The sequence below is a fragment of the Harpia harpyja genome, chromosome Z (genome assembly GCF_026419915.1).
Source record: "Harpia harpyja isolate bHarHar1 chromosome Z, bHarHar1 primary haplotype, whole genome shotgun sequence".
Lineage (NCBI taxonomy): Eukaryota > Metazoa > Chordata > Aves > Accipitriformes > Accipitridae > Harpia > Harpia harpyja.
The window spans coordinates 65,166,417-65,186,715 of record NC_068969.1 but is presented as its reverse complement, the minus strand read 5'-3'; the positions used below and the strand labels follow the sequence as shown (position 1 = coordinate 65,186,715).

At 38.2% G+C, this 20,299-nt stretch overlaps 1 protein-coding gene across 4 annotated transcripts in view; it reads right to left on the bottom strand.

Moving 5' to 3' along the window:
* Positions 1-17,629, bottom strand: part of SLC27A6 (solute carrier family 27 member 6) — a 40,869-nt gene extending 23,240 nt beyond the window's left edge. The window contains exons 1-5 of one of the 4 annotated variants that reach the window (XM_052778521.1): positions 17,320-17,626; positions 16,483-17,134; positions 7,324-7,530; positions 5,170-5,328; positions 3,992-4,116 (exon numbers count right to left, since the gene is read on the bottom strand). In XM_052778521.1, coding sequence (XP_052634481.1) covers positions 3,992-4,116; positions 5,170-5,328; positions 7,324-7,530; positions 16,483-16,996 — 1,005 coding nt within the window. In that variant the 5' untranslated portion in view covers positions 16,997-17,134; positions 17,320-17,626. Of the gene's footprint in view, positions 1-3,991; positions 4,117-5,169; positions 5,329-7,323; positions 7,531-16,482 lie in introns of all 4 variants that reach the window. The other 3 variants (XM_052778522.1, XM_052778524.1, XM_052778523.1) reach the window with 3 other exon arrangements.
* Between the last annotated feature and the right edge of the window lie 2,670 nt (positions 17,630-20,299).

Genomic DNA, 20,299 nt, shown 5'->3' with positions numbered 1-20,299 from the left:
TAAGCATCTTTTCTAAAGTCACTTCAGAGAGCTTAATCCCATCCAAAGAAACCTTGGCCAAACTGGATCTAGTAGAGAGATTGGCTTGCTTCATCTTAACAAAATAAAGTCTGAAACCTGAATGGTCTTATACACTTGAGGTAACCCCAAGGAAATAGGAAATGTTACTGATGCCAAAGGATAACACTGGCTCAATACCAAATGTACATAAAACAGGACAGACAATGAAAGAAAATTTCTAAGCAATGACATAATTAATTGTGAAATAGACTTTGATTACAAGTAGAAGTGAACTCTGACTTTGAGAGCTTACCAAGTTTATGCAAGGTATCATAAATCATATAATTAATGTCATAATGTATGACAGCTTACAAGAGTAGAAAACAGGACATAATGATCAAGAAAACCGGTTTCTAGCCTCTGTTTGTAAACCACTTCAGGTTTCAGGTCTCCTTTACAGAAAAGCAGGAAAGAGATCCTGCATTACCATTCATATCTTTCCAAAAGCTTCAGGATGCAATGTATTATTTAAATAGCTCATTACTTCAAATTTGAAATAAATCTGCAAGTGCATTAGGAAGATTTTGTATACACTTTAAATGTTAAATTTTAAATGTGCTGCAACCCTCTAAGGAAAATATATCCACAGATTAGTAAAGAAGTATTGCCAAGGCCTCTGCTTAGAGAGGAAATAGGGAGCTACACTATGCCATACTTCTGAAATTTCATAGAACATTGTTAATAGAGACTTAGAGCAATGTCAGCCAGCAAGACCAAGTTATAATTTGCTGAATATTCTCTTTCACTGGAGTAGTCATGCTAATATTTTAGAGCAGGATCCATTTTGTAGCTACTGATGGCTACTAGCCATCATTGCTGGCTCTTGTACTTTCACTATGATCAAAAGACTGCAGAAAAAGAGCTTGGAAGAGGGCAGGCACAAGGATTACTCAATTATTTAGGAGCCCAGCAAAATCTGTGAACGTCACATAATGCAAGGTCCCTGTACTCACACTTAAGGAAAAAAGGCAACTTCCTTTTCTAACCAATGTTCTTTCCAGACAACAGGTTACTAAACCAAACTGGATGCAGAACAGGTTTCAGAAAAATTCTACTGCAAAAGAGTCTTCAAGAGCTAAGAGCTGTGAGTGGGAGGCAGAAAGTTCAAACAAGACAAAACTAATAAGGAAATCTAAGCCAAGAGCCTATATGCTACCACAGAGACTTGCCAAAAGTTCTGTTCAAAATCTGTGAAATAAGAGGCCACACTGTGGCCTCCAACTATTAGAATTATAACATTTATTTCAAGTTTAGTGTTAAAGAAACAAATGAAGCACTTAAGATAATTGTTATGGTTTTAATCTGTGTTCATTGGAAGGGCTTTATAGCACTCTAACCTTGAGAACACTGCCCACATAATATCTTCACAGAGCTTTAAAACTTGTATTAGCCATATCTTTCTCATGCTGCCAGTATATATAGTACTTCTAAGTTAATGAAACTTAGAGAGAGATAACAACTTGGCAAATTATTTCACCTACTTGAAAAATAATAATGGATTGCATAACATATTTAAAATCTTTCCACTTATTCGTGTGAACATGTTTCTCTTCCAGTTTTAACATGACAAATACTTCCTATTTTTCTTCAAGTACCTAGCTGTCAAAATGATTCATTTTGTAATTTTATTTTTTCTTGATAAGGTACATTAAGGTTCTCTTTAGCCAGCTACCAAAAAAAATCAAAACCAACCCCCTGCCCCGCAGCCTCACAGAGCAAAGAGTTTAGACATGCCAGCTCCTTTAACTTTACGATGGCTTGGTAAGGATTTAAAAATGAGTGAGTTTTTGGTTTAGAAAATGAAGTATATTAATCTATCATTCTTGCTTTAAGACCCTGAACAGGATAAAACAGGGAAAACAAAATGCCATTCTCTAACTGTACAGTTAAAGGACAGAAAAGGGGAACAAATGATATCTGAGGCTGCAGACGCAGCAAAAGTTGGGAAGTGTTGGAGAGAAGGGATATGACTGGGGAAGTCATGTTAGTCTACAATGAAGAAAAATCACAGTTTAGAAAAGCTAGGCCCTTCATATGTTTTGATTTTCCTTTTGGTCTTTAACTTGACTTTACATTATCCTGTAACTTTTTGTTTATTTTATTAAAAATTTAAAAAACAAACAAACAAAAAAACACCAAAAAAAAGAAAGAGAGGGAGAAAGGTATCACTATTCTGATTTCACATCTCAGTCAGTGGTGGTCACTGGGACATCAGCGATATTCAAGAACATCCTCTTTGCTGAGGCATGCATGGATAGTGCTGCAGGATCTAGGACTCACCACTACATTACTTAAACATACTTCTGAAAATTTTCAGGAGGAAAAAAAAATCCAATATCTTATGAACACTGACCTTTTCCATTCACTGGTCAGCAACTTGAGATATTAATGGAAATTGTTATTCTGCTGGAAAACAAGACTGATTTGCATTCTCTTCAATTTATTAGCACACTGCTTAAGGAGGAGGTTATTCTGAAAATCATAAAATGAGGACTTGGATTAGAAAAGAATTTTCAGATTAATTAATTTGAATTATTGACACCATTTCCTAAGAGATGAGTCATTTCAGTAAAATTCACTGAAAAAGAAATAAACCACTGATTATTTTTTTTAAATCACAAAATGAAATTATGATAGAGGCAAAGGGAGAATGTTCAAAGAAATAACAGTTGCATTGCATCCAACTTCTGTACACTTTCACAAATCTCTGTGTTCTCCTAAACATTTTGTTACATTAAAAGAGGATACCGTTCTTTTGCTTAATGTTATACAGGTACTTGGAAGCTGTTATTTATTTTTACTTAGTATTCAAAATAAAACCTGTTTATGATCATAAGTAACTGTGTAAAGCCATTTATTAAAATGCTTAACCAGATAAGATAATGTATGATGTAACATTTAGGATTTATTATTGAAACACAGTAGGACAACCTGCAGCTCCTAAATGGATGGAAATTGCCAGCATTAGCAAGATGAATTTCAGTTTATACTGGACTATGAATGTTTGTTTCATATTCATTTTGACACATTTAGCACAAGCATTTGAGGATAGAAAGTCAGTTGGGTTTGCTATGCAGCAGGTTTTAGCTGTTCTGTCTATATTATTCTCTACATCTTGAATTAATTCCAACAAATTTTAGTCATTTAGCTTTGCCTAAGCATCTTGGGCTCTCTCTATCATCAATGGGTAGATACAGAAACACACCAGCAAATAGCCAGATCAAGAGTTAATTCAGTTAACCTGAGTCAGCTATACTTGGTAATTACAACAGGTTCAGCATACTTAGGGCTCAATACCATGTAGATAGACTATCACACCACTGACTGCCAAGGGAAAGGAAGTATTTTCAAGTTAGGGCTAACACAGTTTCAGAGAGGAATGTCACTTTAACAAAACTAGCTTTGCTGTCTGGAATAGCTTTCTAACTGCAACAAAAGGCATTCTTCCTTTGAGCTGCCAACCAAGACCAAACCCCTTCCAAATTTTAAAATATGGTTTAGATGGTTTCAAAACAAGCACATGTCACAAGCCAAAACAGTGCTAAAACATGACCTACAAAACTTGAGACTTCTGATATGCTTACATGCCAAGAAAAAAAGTTTTGAAAATTCTGAAAAGACATTGAACAGTAATCCTGGTTTTCTGAACTTACATTGTGAAACTCTTGTGAAATATTTTTTCACCAAATGATACTGAATCAGTTTTTAGTCTCGAAATATTTCTTTTAGTACTTTAACATCTTCCTGAATCAAGCCATTTGTTTTTTTTTACAGTCTACAGATCATCAAATATTTGAAGAACCTCACATAAAAAGAATGGCAGAGGGACAGGTTGAGTACAGTTTTATTTCCCTTTTAACATAACCACACTAAGAACAATAAACTTAAACATCACTTACAGATGAATAGCCATCATTTTGGTTCCACTTACCACTGGCTGGCTGCAAAGGTAACGACAAAGTTCTCCAATGTACTGGATGACAGTCACATTGTACTTTTTGCAGTCACTCCAAAACTGACTAGCTGAGAACTTCTTTTTTAACACACAGGTTGCACCTTCATGGAAACAGTAGAGAAGGAAATGAAGCATTTTCTCTATATGGCAGCTTAGCTAGCTATGTTCACTATTCCTACAAAACAGAAAATGAGAGGAACTAAGAGCAGCCTTGTTCAGAGAACTATATGGTATTTATTAGAAGACATGCATTCAAACCTGGTAGAAGGGAGATGAATCCAGTCTCCTCCTTGGTGAGACAGTAAACCAATAGATAAGAGGTTACAAGCAAGAAGACAGCTTCTCTTAGTTGGTGTTGTAACATTATTCAAAAGAGTTTAACTGGAAATATCCAGAAAAGTCAGCCTGAATTAGCAAATAATTTGGGTATCACTGAAACTTCATTTTTCAGCAAAGAAAGTATTCATTGATGCACATTCAGACAGAATTAATCCATAATTGAATGATCTTTCCCTTGCTCTGACTTGTCCTTGATGATTCAAGAAACAGGAAATATTTGCCATCAAGTTCTAAATAATCTTTTATAAGAGAGTCATTGAGGACACCTACATTGTCCCAGTAAGATACGTATTTTATTGTCCGTGCCAAAACAGTATACAAATTAAATGGAAAAAAAAGTTATATATCATCTAAATATATATGACAAAGCTGAATGTTTACTATAAATATATTTGTCAGTCTTTTTAAGTTCACCAAACTATATTTTAGTTCTATTCCACTGTACAATGCTTGGTCTGTACATCCACTAATGCATTATACACACTGCCAAAATATTACAAATGTCCTTAAACTCCTTTTTACCTAAATAAAAAAGAAAGTAAAAACATTTGTGACAAAAATGACTATAACTAATTCTTATCCATTCTTATCTTATCCTATCCACAAAGATATCTTGTAAGAGATCCTTTGCAATTACAACGCTCCTCTATCCCCAAAATACAGAAATACAAAGCTATACCCAAAAGAGTATTCATTTGATTTCGGCAAAGCATTAGTTTCCCTAATGGCAGTGAACCTAAGTGTGTTTTATACATTTTTATAACAATTAATTCTCTATTAACAACACAGTTATGTGTCACAGAAATGAGCCCTACCCAATTCAATGCATCCACCGATGCCAAGAAGAGACGCTGCACTGTGATAAAGAGGCAGAGTGATATAAATGATGTCTTCTGCAGTAGCACCAAAAGCCCACAGTCCAGCAGCTCCTTTAAGAACCTGCATGTGACTGATGACTGTGGCCTTTGGAAGACCTGTAATGAAAACACAAAACCATGCATAAAGATAATTCAATTTTTTTTTTTCCTGTGTAAGGTCTCTAAAATCACAAAAGAATCAATTCTTTCTTCCATATAGAGCCAACAAAGGGCCAAAAGTTTTAGTGTACATAGGGACTTCCTTTAACATAAAGAGGCATCATACTAGATCTCTTTCAGGCAAGAGTCATAGTGACTGTAACATCATTAAGAAAGGTATAGGATCTACACAAAGTAGATCATGAAGTGGGTGCATATCTAAGATATGTACATCTAAGTCTACCTTTTTGGTTCAGAATGCTAGGAAGACTTGTAGAATTAAAAAAAAAAAAAAAATCCAGCAAAAAGTCCATTCCAGTTAGGTCCTTCTTAATGAGTTTCTTCAGGTTCAGCACAGAATTTCTGTTCAGCAACACAGAGACTCACATGCAAGAGCTTGGGCTACTACTCTGGTACCCATTATTTTGAGTAGGGGATGTGTTCTTGCTTCATATATGTTCTCATATACACACAGAAATTTCAGGCTGAGTCCTGACGATGAACAGTGAGAACTGTTAAAAATTTAAAAAATGTAACAGTTCAGAAAGTTTTCTCACTTATTCTAGCAAAGCTATCATTCATTTGAAGACTGAACTAGAGCTGTTAACTGGAAGTGTAATCTATGGAGATTCTAGCTACACTTCAAAGCTATTCCAAAACCCCTCACACTAAAGAGAAAAGGCAATAAGCCTACATTGCCAATGAACCACTTATAGCAAGAAGTGCTCTACAGAATCTTAAGTTTTTTCCTACTGCCTGTACAGACAGTTGACTACAGAGTGTGCAAGACACTTCTTCCTTGTAATTAAGTTTACCAGTCATTGATTTTAGGAGCAACACTATGTTCTTGTTTTATCAAATAAGTGTGAAAATGCTCAGTTACTTTAGATTAGAATTAGTTATTCCATACTGTTCAGACTAAACAAAACTTACTCTTTTAGTTACACAGTATATAAAAGAAATCCAATGTAATTTAATGTAATACCTACAAGCATTCAAAAATATTTTAAATTCTACATAACTAAAATTTTGAGACTTCACACAGATATTCTGAATGCAGTTATAAGAACAAAATCCTCCTACCTGGTGAATTCTATATTTTTTAGCTAAAACTCCTTACTTTTAACCAGCAAGCTCAACAAAATTTGTATTAGCAACGTTACAAACATACCTGACCTTTTGACAATATTTATACCTTCCAAATTTTTTTATGCTAGACTGACATTTTTATTTCCTAATTTTACCCCAGAACCCAAAGCAAATAAATTAAATAATTAGTTGTATGAGGGAACAAAGCCATAAAACACATCTTCATTTTAAATCTTCTTGTGACTAAAACTGTTGTGTTCAGCTGAATGGGAATGCCAATCTGCTTATCTTAACATCATGCTGCTTTTCATGTCAGTGATCAGTTTTTTTAAAGTCTTAGCTTCCTAGCTCCTGCAGCACTGGTAATAAATTCAGCCATCTGTTTCTAAACTAAAAGGCTAGTAACTTAATCCTATTTTCTGTCTTTACAGTGACCTGCATAGAACATGATTTAATGAAGAAAAACCAAACGTGTATTTGCTTGTTTGAAGATTGTTTTTTGAAGTTCTATATACAATGTTAGCTATATTAGATAGACAGTGGTATGTGATCACAAAATAATATTATCATTGTAAACCCACCAAAAGAGCAAAACATTTTATAAACACTTTAGCTGTGAAGTAATAAGAGGTAAAAGCTTCTCATAGTATTTGCACAATGTGGCAGGAAAAAACCAGAAGAGAAGCCCATAATCCACTGAATATAAACAGTCACTGACAAAACATGCTATTTTCTACCATAATGCTTCTAGATGAGAATATGATATTCTACCATGAAAAGATGAACCAAAAGATTAGTGTTTCAGAAAATCAAGTTTCTAGATGAAAGCTGAAGGAAAACATAGACTCTTTAGCAGACATGTACTTGTTGTTCCTGAAGTAAATATATATAAAACAGATGACTTGAGGTTGTTGGCAGAGTGTCGATTAACTGGAACAGGATCTTCAGATGCAGCCTCTATTTTGTCTAAAAGGGTATGCACACTTGGAAAAGTGGAGTCTTTGGTCATTATCCAAACATTAACGTCTTTCTGGAGGTCAGGAAGAATTTCTTCTAGTGTCCCAAGCAAATCTTAAAAATTAACATAAAATAATGTTACTTACATTATGTCTTCACAAAACCAGCAAATAAAGTATTTTTCCTCTGAAAGTTTTATTTTTTATAATCAAAAGAGGAATGAAAGTCACCTCCATGGACATTAATAAATTCAATAAAATAATGACGAACTAGAATGAAAATTCACTGAAAACAGGATATTATGTGGTAAAAATACTGCTGACCCCACAAGGTCTAAGTGTCAGCTAGCCCTCAAGGCAAAATGGTGAGCCTTGATTACTAGCTCCTGCTTCCCACCTCATTTTGGATAACCCTTGGTCATTGCTAAGACCAGAATGAAGTGTAGTTAAGCTTCAACTTCAAATAAATCACGAAGAAATCTATTGAAGATACAAGGCATATATATACATAGCTGGCAATTACAGTGGAGGTTTGCCTGGATGCCCTCAACAGCAATCTCTCATCAAGCAGTATTTTTCTTAAAAGCACAGAAGTGACTAATTTAAAAACAAATACACAAACAAAAAACTGTACCATATATGGAGGTACCTGAATTACACAGAATAGAAATACGATACAGGCCCGTGGCTTATTCAGACACTGCCAAAGAACCATATGGCTATTTACGTAGCGCTTTGAGTGGTTTAGATACCTTATTTTAGGTACATCAGATATTTTATTTTCTTATAATCACATGTTCATTCACTAAAAGGCATTCATTCTATTGGCTTTTACCTGAATATAAGTACAAACTCACTTTTATAAAATAAAACCAGCAGCATAACTAAGATCTATTTTGTTGGCTTATCAGGAAAGAAACCATGAGAGAGGGTCCCAGGTTAAACAAAAAGAAAAAATACAAATAGAGGCCAATGCTTAAGTAATACATTTGGTATTTATATTTATATTTCTAAGCATTTTTACAATGTGTCACTTTCTCAGAACACTGCACAGGCATTAAAGTACTAATCCAGGAAAACTCTCAAGAATAGGAATAATATCACTTTCAATAGAACTATTCATATACTTAAAGACTCATTTACACTTAAGTGCTTTGCTGGATCTCAGCCTATGTAATTAATCTTGCAAATATTCCTGTGAGTATAAATTTATGTTATTATCTCAGTTTTTATAGATGAATAAACAAACAAAGTTGACATGCCTCACCCAGAACCTCATAATGAGGCATTGCCAGGGCCAGCATTTGAAATTCTGATGTCAGCGCCAAGCTAATTTTGCGAATATTAAATACGGATACCCTTAACAGAACTCCCTTGCATAAATTTTACACCAAAATAACTGAAGATTTTTAATCTTTCAGAAAACTACTTTCCTAATGACAGGCTGCTCTATATATTTTACTGAATGACATACTAGTCTCTATTACTGTAACAGAGATATAGCCAACTGTCACCAACTAAACATATGTCTTACAAACCTAAAGCCTACAGAGTACAAGTTCTATATATTTTATGAACGTTTAGCAAATAGATCTGATGGAGTGTGACATTTAAAGTTTTGTGTCCTAACTTCCTTGCACTGTAGAATGATTTCAGGAAGGAATCACTCAAATAATTATGAAAATCTAAAAGATAGATAGTCTCCTGTTTGAATTATTGGAGTACAGTCCCCTTCCACTATACATAGCAACAGACTGAAAAAATGTGAATAAAAAATAATGTTAAGGACAATAGTGTTATCTGCAGGAAATCCCAATGCACTGAAAGTCAAGGTTCATTAGCATATCAATTCTGTTTTGCTGTTGTATTATAAAATTAGGGTATATTTTTCAAGTAATAAATATGAAAATATAACAGCATTATTCCTAATGAGAAACAGCTATTAATAAACCAAGTCTGACAGAATAACTATATACTTATTACCTTCTAATACTGATTTTTGTCTTCTTATTATGCATATATATACATATATGTCTCCTAAATGTACTAATGATAGTTTGTGTAGCTATAAGGTTAGTCTGAGAACCTAGCAAAGAAACACAGGTGTTAGAAGTGGCTAGACCTCCATTTCTGTTCTCAAAAATAGTAAAGGAATACAGCATTCTCTGTCATTCTTTATTGGTGCACTGGCTCCAACTACAGTGCCAGCAAAGATATTAAGGATTGTTAATTGTTAAGGATCGTTAAGAATTTCTGGGCTCCTCCAAATTCCAGTAATAATTTGAACCAGCCTCAGCTGTCCATCCTGTGTAGTGTCCTTACCAGATAACAAACGTGATGTACAAACATTGAGAAAAACTGCCCAACAAAGTCATCATGCAAAATTATGCTATGTAGCTGAAGTGTAATTATAAATGAAATCTCACCTATTGTTTAACTGAACAAGCAAAAGGTTTGGCAAAAAAACCCTCAGTGAGTATCACCCGTTTAAAATACTGCAGATACCAAAGGGATCATTGCGGCATTTCCTTATTTTCCATAGATAAATTAATTCCTTCTTGCATTTCCTTAAATTGTTTTGCTTTTTACACTTTTGAAAGTGATGAAGATGAAGCTGTATTACCTACCAACTCTTAACTTCTCTACAGAAGACATCTTTGTTTAGGACTGCGCGACATGAAGAAATTAGCAAATATTTCTAATTTTTTAGTATTCAGAAGTTCTAGATAAGATGTGCACCAAGTTCGTTGTGTATTTGAGTAACATGAAGTGCAAGTCTGTCACAAAGAAGAGGACTTACCTCTTCTTTTTCCCTCTTTCCTTCTTTCAAAGGAAGAAAGATGGCAACTATTAATTTCAACTCTAGACACAATTATTTAAGATTCAGGAATGACAGGAAGGCATAGCTCCCTTTTAGTAGAATGAAACATATTTACTCTAAATAATTAAGATCGATCTTTAAACATACACACTGTTCATTGTTTCTCTAAACACTCATAAAATCTATGGGTTTTGCTGTTGCACAAGGCTTGCTTGGTTTTTTAACTACTATTGAACTATGAATAGATTATACAATAGGATTTTTCTTCTGTGCTCAGGAATCTAGTACTTCGAACAATATATGTGAACAGCTTGTAATTATACATTATCTTGAAAGAAATTTCTAGGTAGATAGCAGAGAACAGCAGAAACATTAAGTGATTTCCTGAATAAGAAAGGGTAATTTAAAACAGCTGTATTCAAAGTGCCAGAAACTGAAAATTACTTCTGGAACACACAGGAGCATCGGGTGTTTGAAGAAAACTCTCAGTTGTACTAACATATTTACAAAGAATAATTCTGATGATAGTCAACTAATGTTTTGTTCCATGAACAAAGAACTTCTGTGCCAGATGTTGTGTAGGGCTCATTGGTCTTTACATACCTTCTTGTGCATGTGTCAGGAAGGAACAGCCCTCTTGGAGGAACTAGTTTATTTCTAGAGGTACCTGGTATGTGTACTTTACCATATAGGAAAGCAATTATGGTTAAACAGTTTAGCTATTTAAACTTGTGGCTTCTCTAAAGTACTTGTTTGCTTTTTACACTATGAAAGTATATTCAGGTTTTGGTTTATCTGTTTGGGAAGCAATGACTGTTTATCTGAAGTTTGGCAATGTAGTCAGCAGTTCTGTGTGCGTTGTTTACATAATTTGTATGTGAATATTTACCATTTGCTAACTATTTGGCTTCTACTGGGAAAAAAAATATCTGTAATTGGTCAAGATGAATATGCTTCTCCACTTTTTTTGCTTTTTATTCTGCCTCTTGCTCTTAAAGCATTTCATTATTCAATAAAAAGTTTGTGAAACTGTTACATTAAATTCACATGAATACATAACTCAGTTACATCTTTAGAGAAAGCAAGAAAAATATGTTTTGGTTTTGAACTACTGTGCTTGGCTGCAAGTTGCACAAAAGGTTTTTTATGTTATTTTCTAGCAAAGAAACAAGGCACCCTTTTGGCAAGGACACAGCTCTACACTGATGAAAGGAATACATCAGATTATGAGATCAACTTGTATTGAACACAAAGTTACTCAGAAGGAGAACTGTATGAAATGGTTCTTGCTTAACTTTGATGTGTACCATGGCTGATATGCTCAGTAAGCTATGGCAAGTCCAAACTCTTCCCCACACTGTCTGGCCTCAGAAAATAATTGTTACTGTACTTGATGCCCCAAGTGACTCCTTACACTCAGCTCTTACTCTCACTAAGTAATAATAATAGAAATTACAAGTCAGTTGTGGCTCAGGATCAGTGTTGGTATCTTGAAACGCCACTGAAGGCAGTAAAGGTAGTAAAACAGAAACCAGCTTGGGAATCACAGTTGGCACTGTTTTCCACACAGGCTGTCTGGAACAGAGGCACAGACTACGTAAAAGCAAGCAATCAAAGAGATATGGTGTCTAACAAAGCAGATAAGAGTGTCTTCTGCAGGTCTTCTACAGTTTCCTTGTCCTAAATGTTCAGGTCTAAATAGCTTTTTATTCCAAATAGTTAAGAAAAGATGGTTTGATAAAATCCATTATTTTTTTCACTCAGTGACTAACATATGAGAGATACTGCTACTTGTATATAATACCATATGACCTTAATTCACACATAAAAAAACCCCTTTGTTTACTCTCTTTCTCCAGGATGTAGATACACTTCTGTCTGAACTTTAGTCCTGACAGCATAAACCCTGGTTCTGAGCTTAGATGGCAAGGTGTTCAGAAAACACACAGCAGCAGCAGAAAGTGCTGCTGATGCCTCAACAGTAAAGAATACTTGCACAGCTGGGAGATGTAATTCTGTGAGGAACTGCAGAATCACAGAATTGCTGTGGCTGGAAGGGACCTCTGGAGGTCATCTTGGTCCAACACCCCTGCTCAAGCAGGCCCACATAGAGCAGGCTGCCCACACGTGTCCATGTGGCATGTACACTCCCTGAACAGCCTTTGCTATCAGGACTGACGTAAACCAATCTCATGGAATTTAGTAACGCAATCCTTTCACAGTTGAATCCTTGCATCAGAAGTCATGGTGGCAATCTGGCATGTCCTACTAAGAGCTGAACTCTTCCGAGTAGCAACACACTATAAATGCACAGGCAAATTCTGTTTGTACATTTCTGGTGGGTCACTAAATAGTAAGTGTTGTTTAATAGTATTACTGTTACACAGGTACTGTCCAAAAAATGTAATGCTTAATTCAAGCAAGACTCCAATAAACAGAAATATTCCCTAGAAAGGACACAGTGCCTTAAAAGGTGCCTTCATTTTAAGCAGTACCTTACTCCTCCGTTTAACCAGTAGTTTTTAAACGAATAAGGGTGGCATAATCTGTAACAAATGCAGTAACGACGAATACCTTTTAAACAGGTCAGATTGCTGTTAGAGTAAGCTAATGATGGCAGTCTGATAGAAAAAGGGCATACAGCTTCTTTTTTTTTTCTCCTTTACCAAGTTCCTCATTTACTTACATGTCAGTTAACTGCTGTTTCATTAAAAACGCAGTTTTAAACTGCAACTTTTGGATCTCTTTCAACAAACGTTCCCCAGAATGGGAGTGGTGGTAGACAGTGTTTCTGGGAATGGAAGTGTGAGAATGTTACGTTAACAAATTAAAGCAAGAGCTAAATGATCTGAGAACACAGCGGACAAATCAAAGCAGCTAAAGCAAAAACTGTCTCTGCCACAGACGCAAGTGGAAATACTGGAAAGGAAAACAAAGTCTAAATATTCAAAAATCAGAGAATATATATTTGCCTTACAGCTTGTGGTTGGATAAGAGGGGATAAAACAAGTTACTAGATTGTGTTAAATAACTTGAAAGAACATTGCTGTCATGGAAAAAATTCAACCTTTTAGAGATAGCCATTTCGTATAAGAAACAGGCAAGAGGGAGAAATTTTGAAGTTTTTGTAACATATCTGAGGCTTAATAATAAAACATTTAATTGCAGAGAGTTTGTAGAATACAGAAGTCAAAACCAAACCCCCAAAACTTAAGTACCATTGGAAGACTCTAATCTAAAGTCAGAAAAAGCAATCAAAATATCAGAGAATTGTCAGACCAGAAGAAAGTCTGACTGCAAGTGCTGAAGGAAAGACAAGATGATACTAATTGGACCAGGTTACCAAACCACAACCTCTGGAAAATACGCAGGCACAAAACAAAACTGAAGAGTACAAATTCCACAAATGACAGTGATCTTTCTTGCAAGAGACAGCATGAAAGACTGAACAAGGCATGGAAGAAAATGCAACCATAAATAGTACCCAGCTTATTTGGATAGAGGTATCACATCTGTAAAAAATAAAAGCATTTCAGAAAAATGACAAGATGTACCAAAAGAAGCTGCAAGATGCAATCATCTTACGCAGAGGAAGGCTACATCACTGTTCTGAGCAGGGAAGATTTAGCAGTAAACAATTATCTGTGGGAACTGTTCCAGATATCAGGAGAAGGTGGAAGGCTCCCTTCAGCACAAACGAAACCTTAATATTAAGTGGATTTGAATACAGGTTCCCGATTTAATGTGCCATTACAGACAAGAATTTCAAGAGCAACTTCGGTCTTGCTGAGCACAGAAAGTTAATGGTCAAATCGTTAAGGGGATGATTTCTGCTGCGCTGCAGTGTACGAACAAGATTGAAGGTCATCCAAAATATTGCAAAGATAGTTTTGTAATGGTTACAAGAAATGGAATTGGTAAGTCAAGCCTACATTTGTTTGTGGAGGGTGAAAAACCTCCGTATTTTTGAAAATTAGAATTTCACTATCCAGAAATAATATCATTACATACTAATCTCTGATTAAAAAAACAACCTTAGTTGCCAAACATGATGCCCAACTATGACAGTGATAGATATTGGACCACAGGTTGACTGCTTTTAGTGTAAATATTTGCAAAAAAAAATACTATGTTCAAGCTACTCACAATCCTGTGGAAAATGGTGCCATAAGAGCAAAACACACAAAGTTCAAGTCATGCCTACTTTTGAGGAAGAATCCCTTGAAAGACACACTAACACTGGATGAACAGACCTCTGAGAATTATCTGTGTAACCTCAGTGTTAAATACTGCCCTGCAATTTTTATAAACATTAGGGGGAAATTATTATGTACAATAATTACGTACGTTTTTGTTTCAAGAGTGGTATGAGTAAGTCCTCACAGTCACTGAATGGTATATGAACCTTCATTTGCAAAACCTGGACTTCTTTGGAGAGGCTCCTTTTCCATATGACATGGCCAATAAACAAGAACATAACAGAACTTCAACTTCTTTCACAGATACCGATAAAAAAGAGCCTCTAAGCCCCGAAGAAGAATATTGTGCAGTTTTGCAGGCTCAAAGGACTGACAAACTTAATGCAGAGACTAAAACCCATGAATAAAGAAAGAAGACCAACACACAAAAGATCAGCTCAGAGACTAATTTTGTTGGTATCTCTTGTATTATCTGTCTGCATATAGCTCTTCTGTGAGCACAGGCAGACTACTGGAACAAGTTAGTTCAACATAGTCGCTCTTACTATCAGCTGCTGGTAACAAGAGTGGATAAACACAGACCCCGTTCTTTTTTTGCAAATGCTTTTTTCATTCATTAGTTAACCCTTCATTTTAATAAAGACTACTCTTAGATACAAGTCTTGATCCAAAGTTCTCCTTCACCACAGCCAATGAGCAAGAATTTCCTGAACATTAATTCTGTTCTTCAATTCATACACTCAAAAGTACATATTCATGAAAGGGTGTTAAATGAGATTTTTTTTTTTTATTAAGTAAGTAAGAAGGCAAAATTAAAAACTGTCAGTTCAGAAGCATCATTATCATGTGTTTTGTGATTATATTTAAATTAGCTTTTGTTTCACTAGCTAGTTTTAATTACCAAGTATTCTTAAACCAGCATACCATATACAATCAGAATGAGAAAATTTATAATTAAAAAATATGCAAGGGAAAAATCTTAAATACATTTTGAAAGCACAAATTTGCAGCAGCAGAGAACAGACGGAAGGAAATTCCACCATTTAGGTGTCATGGATACAGAACACCACAACCTGTGTAATAGGAATAAGGCAGGAAGTTGTGAAATAGAAATAAGGCAGAGTAGACTTGAAATAATAATTTTAGAGAGGCAGGACAACATTAATTTTTTATCTTTTGAAATATCCTCCTCCAACGAAATGTCAAGGTTCTGTGTGATCTTACAGCATTGCAAGTGTGCTTTCACTTGATCATAAATGCTAAGCCATGTTTAGGTTTTGGATCTGTCTTCAGTTTATACATCTCTATAATTGAAGACAAATTTGAATATATAATACACAGTATGCCTACATCACCATCTTAAATTCTTTTGAAGCACTTAATGAAAATGTAATACCTTGGAAACTTACACAACACAATTATCTCCTATTCAAACACAGCAATTTCTTCTACAAATCAATGCCAACAGTAAGTTGGTTATTACAAATCAGCCTCCTATGTGCTACACCTGTAAAAAAACCCCCTCAGTTTTAGTCCTTGGAAGACTATCGTACCTCTGCAAACAGTTGTACAGCAAAGGTTGTACTGTCTGAGCTTAGACCTTCTAGTTTCCAGTGGTTTTGATCACTAGAAAGATGTGGAGATAGTACAGGAGAATAAAGTACATGACTTAAATAAGTTTAAAATTGACTATTTAAAAAGGAATGGGAAATTATTCTTAATAGATCATTTTAATCTTTTCTGAGACACTTTAAGCAACTACGTAAGTGACTAAATGCTTGGAACAGGGTGTACTTAGATGTTGCAAACTTTCCTGCAATGCACATTTTTTAAGAAAAGGTTAAATGGATGTCCCCAAAGCATGGGTATACTTGATTCTGCCTGAGAGGCTTAAGCTTTATGATCTCTTGAAGCCCCTTCTAGCCCTAGGTTTCTTTCATTCTGTGAACATCTGAAAACCACGTTTCAATAAAGGAGCTACAGAGGCATACATGGGGGACATGTGACATTAAAAGCTTTGGATGTACGAATCAGGTGTATACTCTACCTGCTCCCACAACCAGTATCTTGGGCTCACAGCTACTGACACAGTGCAGGAGAGATCTGGAGCGGACATTGAAGTTGAGGAAAGCCACGACGCAGCCCAGCTTGGCCAGTCCGAACCACACGTGGATGAAGTCTGGCTCGTTGCCCATCAGCAAGGCCACTGTATCGCCCTTCTTCAGAGCCCCGTGGTGCAGGAAGACCTGCGCTATCCTGTTACTCCTCCTGTCCACGTCCCGGTAGGTGTGCACCTTCCCTTCATAGATGAGGAACGGCTTGCGGGGCTGCTTCTCAGCCAGCTTCACAAACTTGTCCAGGACAGTGACAATCCTCCCCTGCAGGCGGTACATCTCCACTCTCAGCCCATACAAAAAAACTTTCAGCAGGTATCTCAGGTCAGCCCAGAAATAGGGGAAGAGGAGTTTCTGGATGATGTGCAAAGAGACAATTCCGGCGGCAGCGCCCGGTACCCAGGTGGGCAGCATTGGGAGTGGATAAAGGTCGTCCCAGCCACTCATTTCCTTACAGCCAGGCGGCTTGACACACGGAGTCGGGACGTGGTGAGCAGCCTGGCTGGGTGCGGAGTTCAAGGAGAAAGCCGGTCAGGGCTGAGGCTTTTCCCGCCCTCTCCTCCTCCAGAGAAGTGCGCCGCCGCCCTGGGAAGCCGCACCAACTCCCGGTCAGGCACCAGCAGTGCAGGGGGAGGCAAGCAGCCGGCGGCGACCGCCAGTCGCACACCTCCGCCCCGCTGCCCGGCTCAGCCCCGGCTCGGCCGCCGTCCACAGCCTCCCGCCTGCCTGCCTCAGCCCCCCCCCCGCCCCCGCTGCGGCGGGCCCTGCACCTGCGGGACGGCACGCCCCGGCGGGAGAGGCTAGGGCAGGCAGGGCGGGAGCCCCAGCCCTCACCACGCACGGCTGAGGCGAGAGCCCCCCTCCCCGGCGCCCGGGACTCACGGACAGCACCAAGCTGCTGGCGGGCGGCGGCAGCTGCTCCCTGAGCCGGTTGCATAAGGCGCAATCTGCTGCTCACCCCACCCCCGGCGGCGGGAGACCGGGAGGTTGGCTCCTGGGTAAGGCAGCGGCCGAGCGCAGGAAGCCTCGCCTCGGCATGGCCCTCGCCGCGGCGGGCGGCGGCAGAGGGAAGGCCGGGGCTCTGGTCCCTGGGCGGACGGTGGGACGCGCCGGGGCGGGCAGGGGCCCCGCGTTGGGCTGTTCCCTTGTTTCTTGTAGCGGTTCGGCCCCGGGAAGTCACTTATCACCGTTGATCCCTGGGGCTTGGCTCTGCACTGAGGCGTCGAGCAGGGCTCAGCGTCCAGCCGCTGTCACCTCAGGGGCCCAGGCCAGCCCGCTGCCTGTGCTCACACACCACCTGGGCCTCAGGAGCGGTTTTAGACCAAGGAGACCGGCCTTGCAACTAGCCCAGGTCTGGGAAATACCTTCAGGACCGGTTCAGTCCATCTGGAAGCTGGGGCCTGGGCCAAGGCCGTGGGTCAGTGTACCATGCGAATATCTTCTTCTTGCTGAAGGGACACCGCTGGCAAGAAGCAGTGACGCCTGGGCACGGTGCTGATCCTGCTGCTGCTGAGGTCTGTCACCCCCAGCACTTCAATGCACTGATGGCTCCCTGCCATCCAAAGGCATCCACTGCCGTTGCTCTCGGTGAGACGCAGAATGTAGTGTTCATGTGTTTTAGTGCAGCTGAGTCTGGAGTTACATGGACCGTTGGAAGCTGAGGTCATTTTATGACTGACGCATTTTCTGCCCTTCTGTTGGCCATGAGCAATTGGAATCCATAACTCTAGTGCATTGTGACAAAAAATCAGAAGGTACTGGCTTATTTTAAATCTGTAGCCTATAGTAAATGCATTTTTTACAGGATATGAATGTGCTTTGAAGTCATTCTGAGTTTTCTAAAGTCGTAAAACTGTAAGTACTGGTAGTTTACAGTACAAACACCTCTGTCTGCATGTTGCCAATATCACAGCAGAATAATCTAGCCTTTTGTCATGTTCCGCACCCCGTCCTATTGTTTGCCTCGTGTACTGGGCTAGTGCTCCAGGGTTTTATCTTGACTAGTGCTCCAGAGTGTTCTGCAATATCTGCAAGAATGTACTTCTAATCCGTCCAGTGGCACTTGATATTCAAATCTCTTTCCTCCCCAGAATGGTACATCTTAATTGTGAGATCTGAAAGCTGGCAGTGTAGCCTTTGTTTCCATTGTCTTCTTCAGATACTAAGCCAGCCTGCTATGTTATTTATGAACCTTGGAGTCAGTGAGGGATGTCTTCCTTCTCTGGACAAAGAAAAAGTTTATATACCAGAGGTTACTTCTTCTGAACTCATCTTGAATTTTATGAATAGCATGGAGGGAATCACATATCAGAAAGGATATGCTAACCCTTCTTGATACTGTCTAGCACAAGTGTTAGTAGAAACCTTGAAGAGGGTAGTAAAGCCTGAACAGTAAAAGCAACTTGTCACTCAGTTCTTTCTAGAATCCTCCCTTACTACATCCACACAGCGTCTCTCAATTTCTGCTCTGCAGGTCTTCTGGCCACTGGTCATGCTTCCACGTTCAGAGTAGAACAGCCCTGACAGACCTCTGTTTCTCTAAAACACTTACCTGATATCCCATTCATCCAGCCTGTACCTAGCCCATTGGCCCTGTCTCCTGTTCTGCTAAACCCCCAGCCATTCTCCTTTACTACCAGTCTACAGCTTCTTCTCTTTTTTTTTTCCTTCCTTTTCCCCCCCCTTCTTTTCTTTTCTCTCCTGCTCTGAATATCAGTCACTCTTTTCAGCCTGTAAACTGTCCTATACTATACAGCTTTTCTTTCTAGGGCAGAGGCAGTTTGCATATGGCAATTTAAAATGTTTAAATATTGGAAATACACATGACAGTTACAGTTTAAACATTTCATACATCAAGCAAATGGCCTAAATTTGTCCAGAGTCCGCCTTAAAAAACTTATGACTTACTTTGAACCATGGTATTTTTCCTGCAAAGCTTGCTTTGTCTAACTTTGGTGGGTTTCTTAGCTAACCCTGTTCACCTCAGCAAGAAACTCCTGTCAGCTTCCTTTCTTTTTCTGCCCAAGTCTTCTTCTTTATGTCTAAGCATCTCCTTAGCCTCTTTTAGAGCCTTGTGACAAAACAAGAAAATTGCTATCAATGAAGTGTGTATGGAAATGTTCATGGGCGAGGAAGCAACAGCTGCAAACGAGCTGAAAGGGTGAACTGTACTGATAATGAAGAATGCAGTTTTCAGGCAGTCAAATTGAGGAATGTATTGTTTCTGGCAAGCCCAGAAGGCACACACTCTGATTAAACCACAGTACAAATGACTCATTATGGGGCAAACCTGCCTTCTCACCAGAAGAGGATGACAACAAGGGTACAGCATATCACATATGCCCTTGGTCTCCTGTTCCCCAGTAGGTGGTAGGAAGACAAGGAACTTATAAAGCACTCAAGAGATGCAATTCAAATGCCACAAACGGATTCCTCAAATTATTTTGTTGGTACAAGGAGACTTTTCCCTCCACAGTAAATGTGATACAGATTTCTGTTCTACAAACTCAAAACCATATAAATCACTCTAAATCACAGTGCACACTGCCTTCCTCAATGTTTGATAAAATGACTACAGTAGATAGTAATGGAAACAGTAGATCATCGGTTTCTCAGGCTTTTTGGCATATGTTCCACATCATGAAGTTGGAGAATTGGTACTTTATTGCTGAGAGAAAAGACTTGATTTAACCAGAGCTTTTGAAGGTAGATTTTGTACCAAACCCCCACTAATTTTAACAGGAAAAGTTC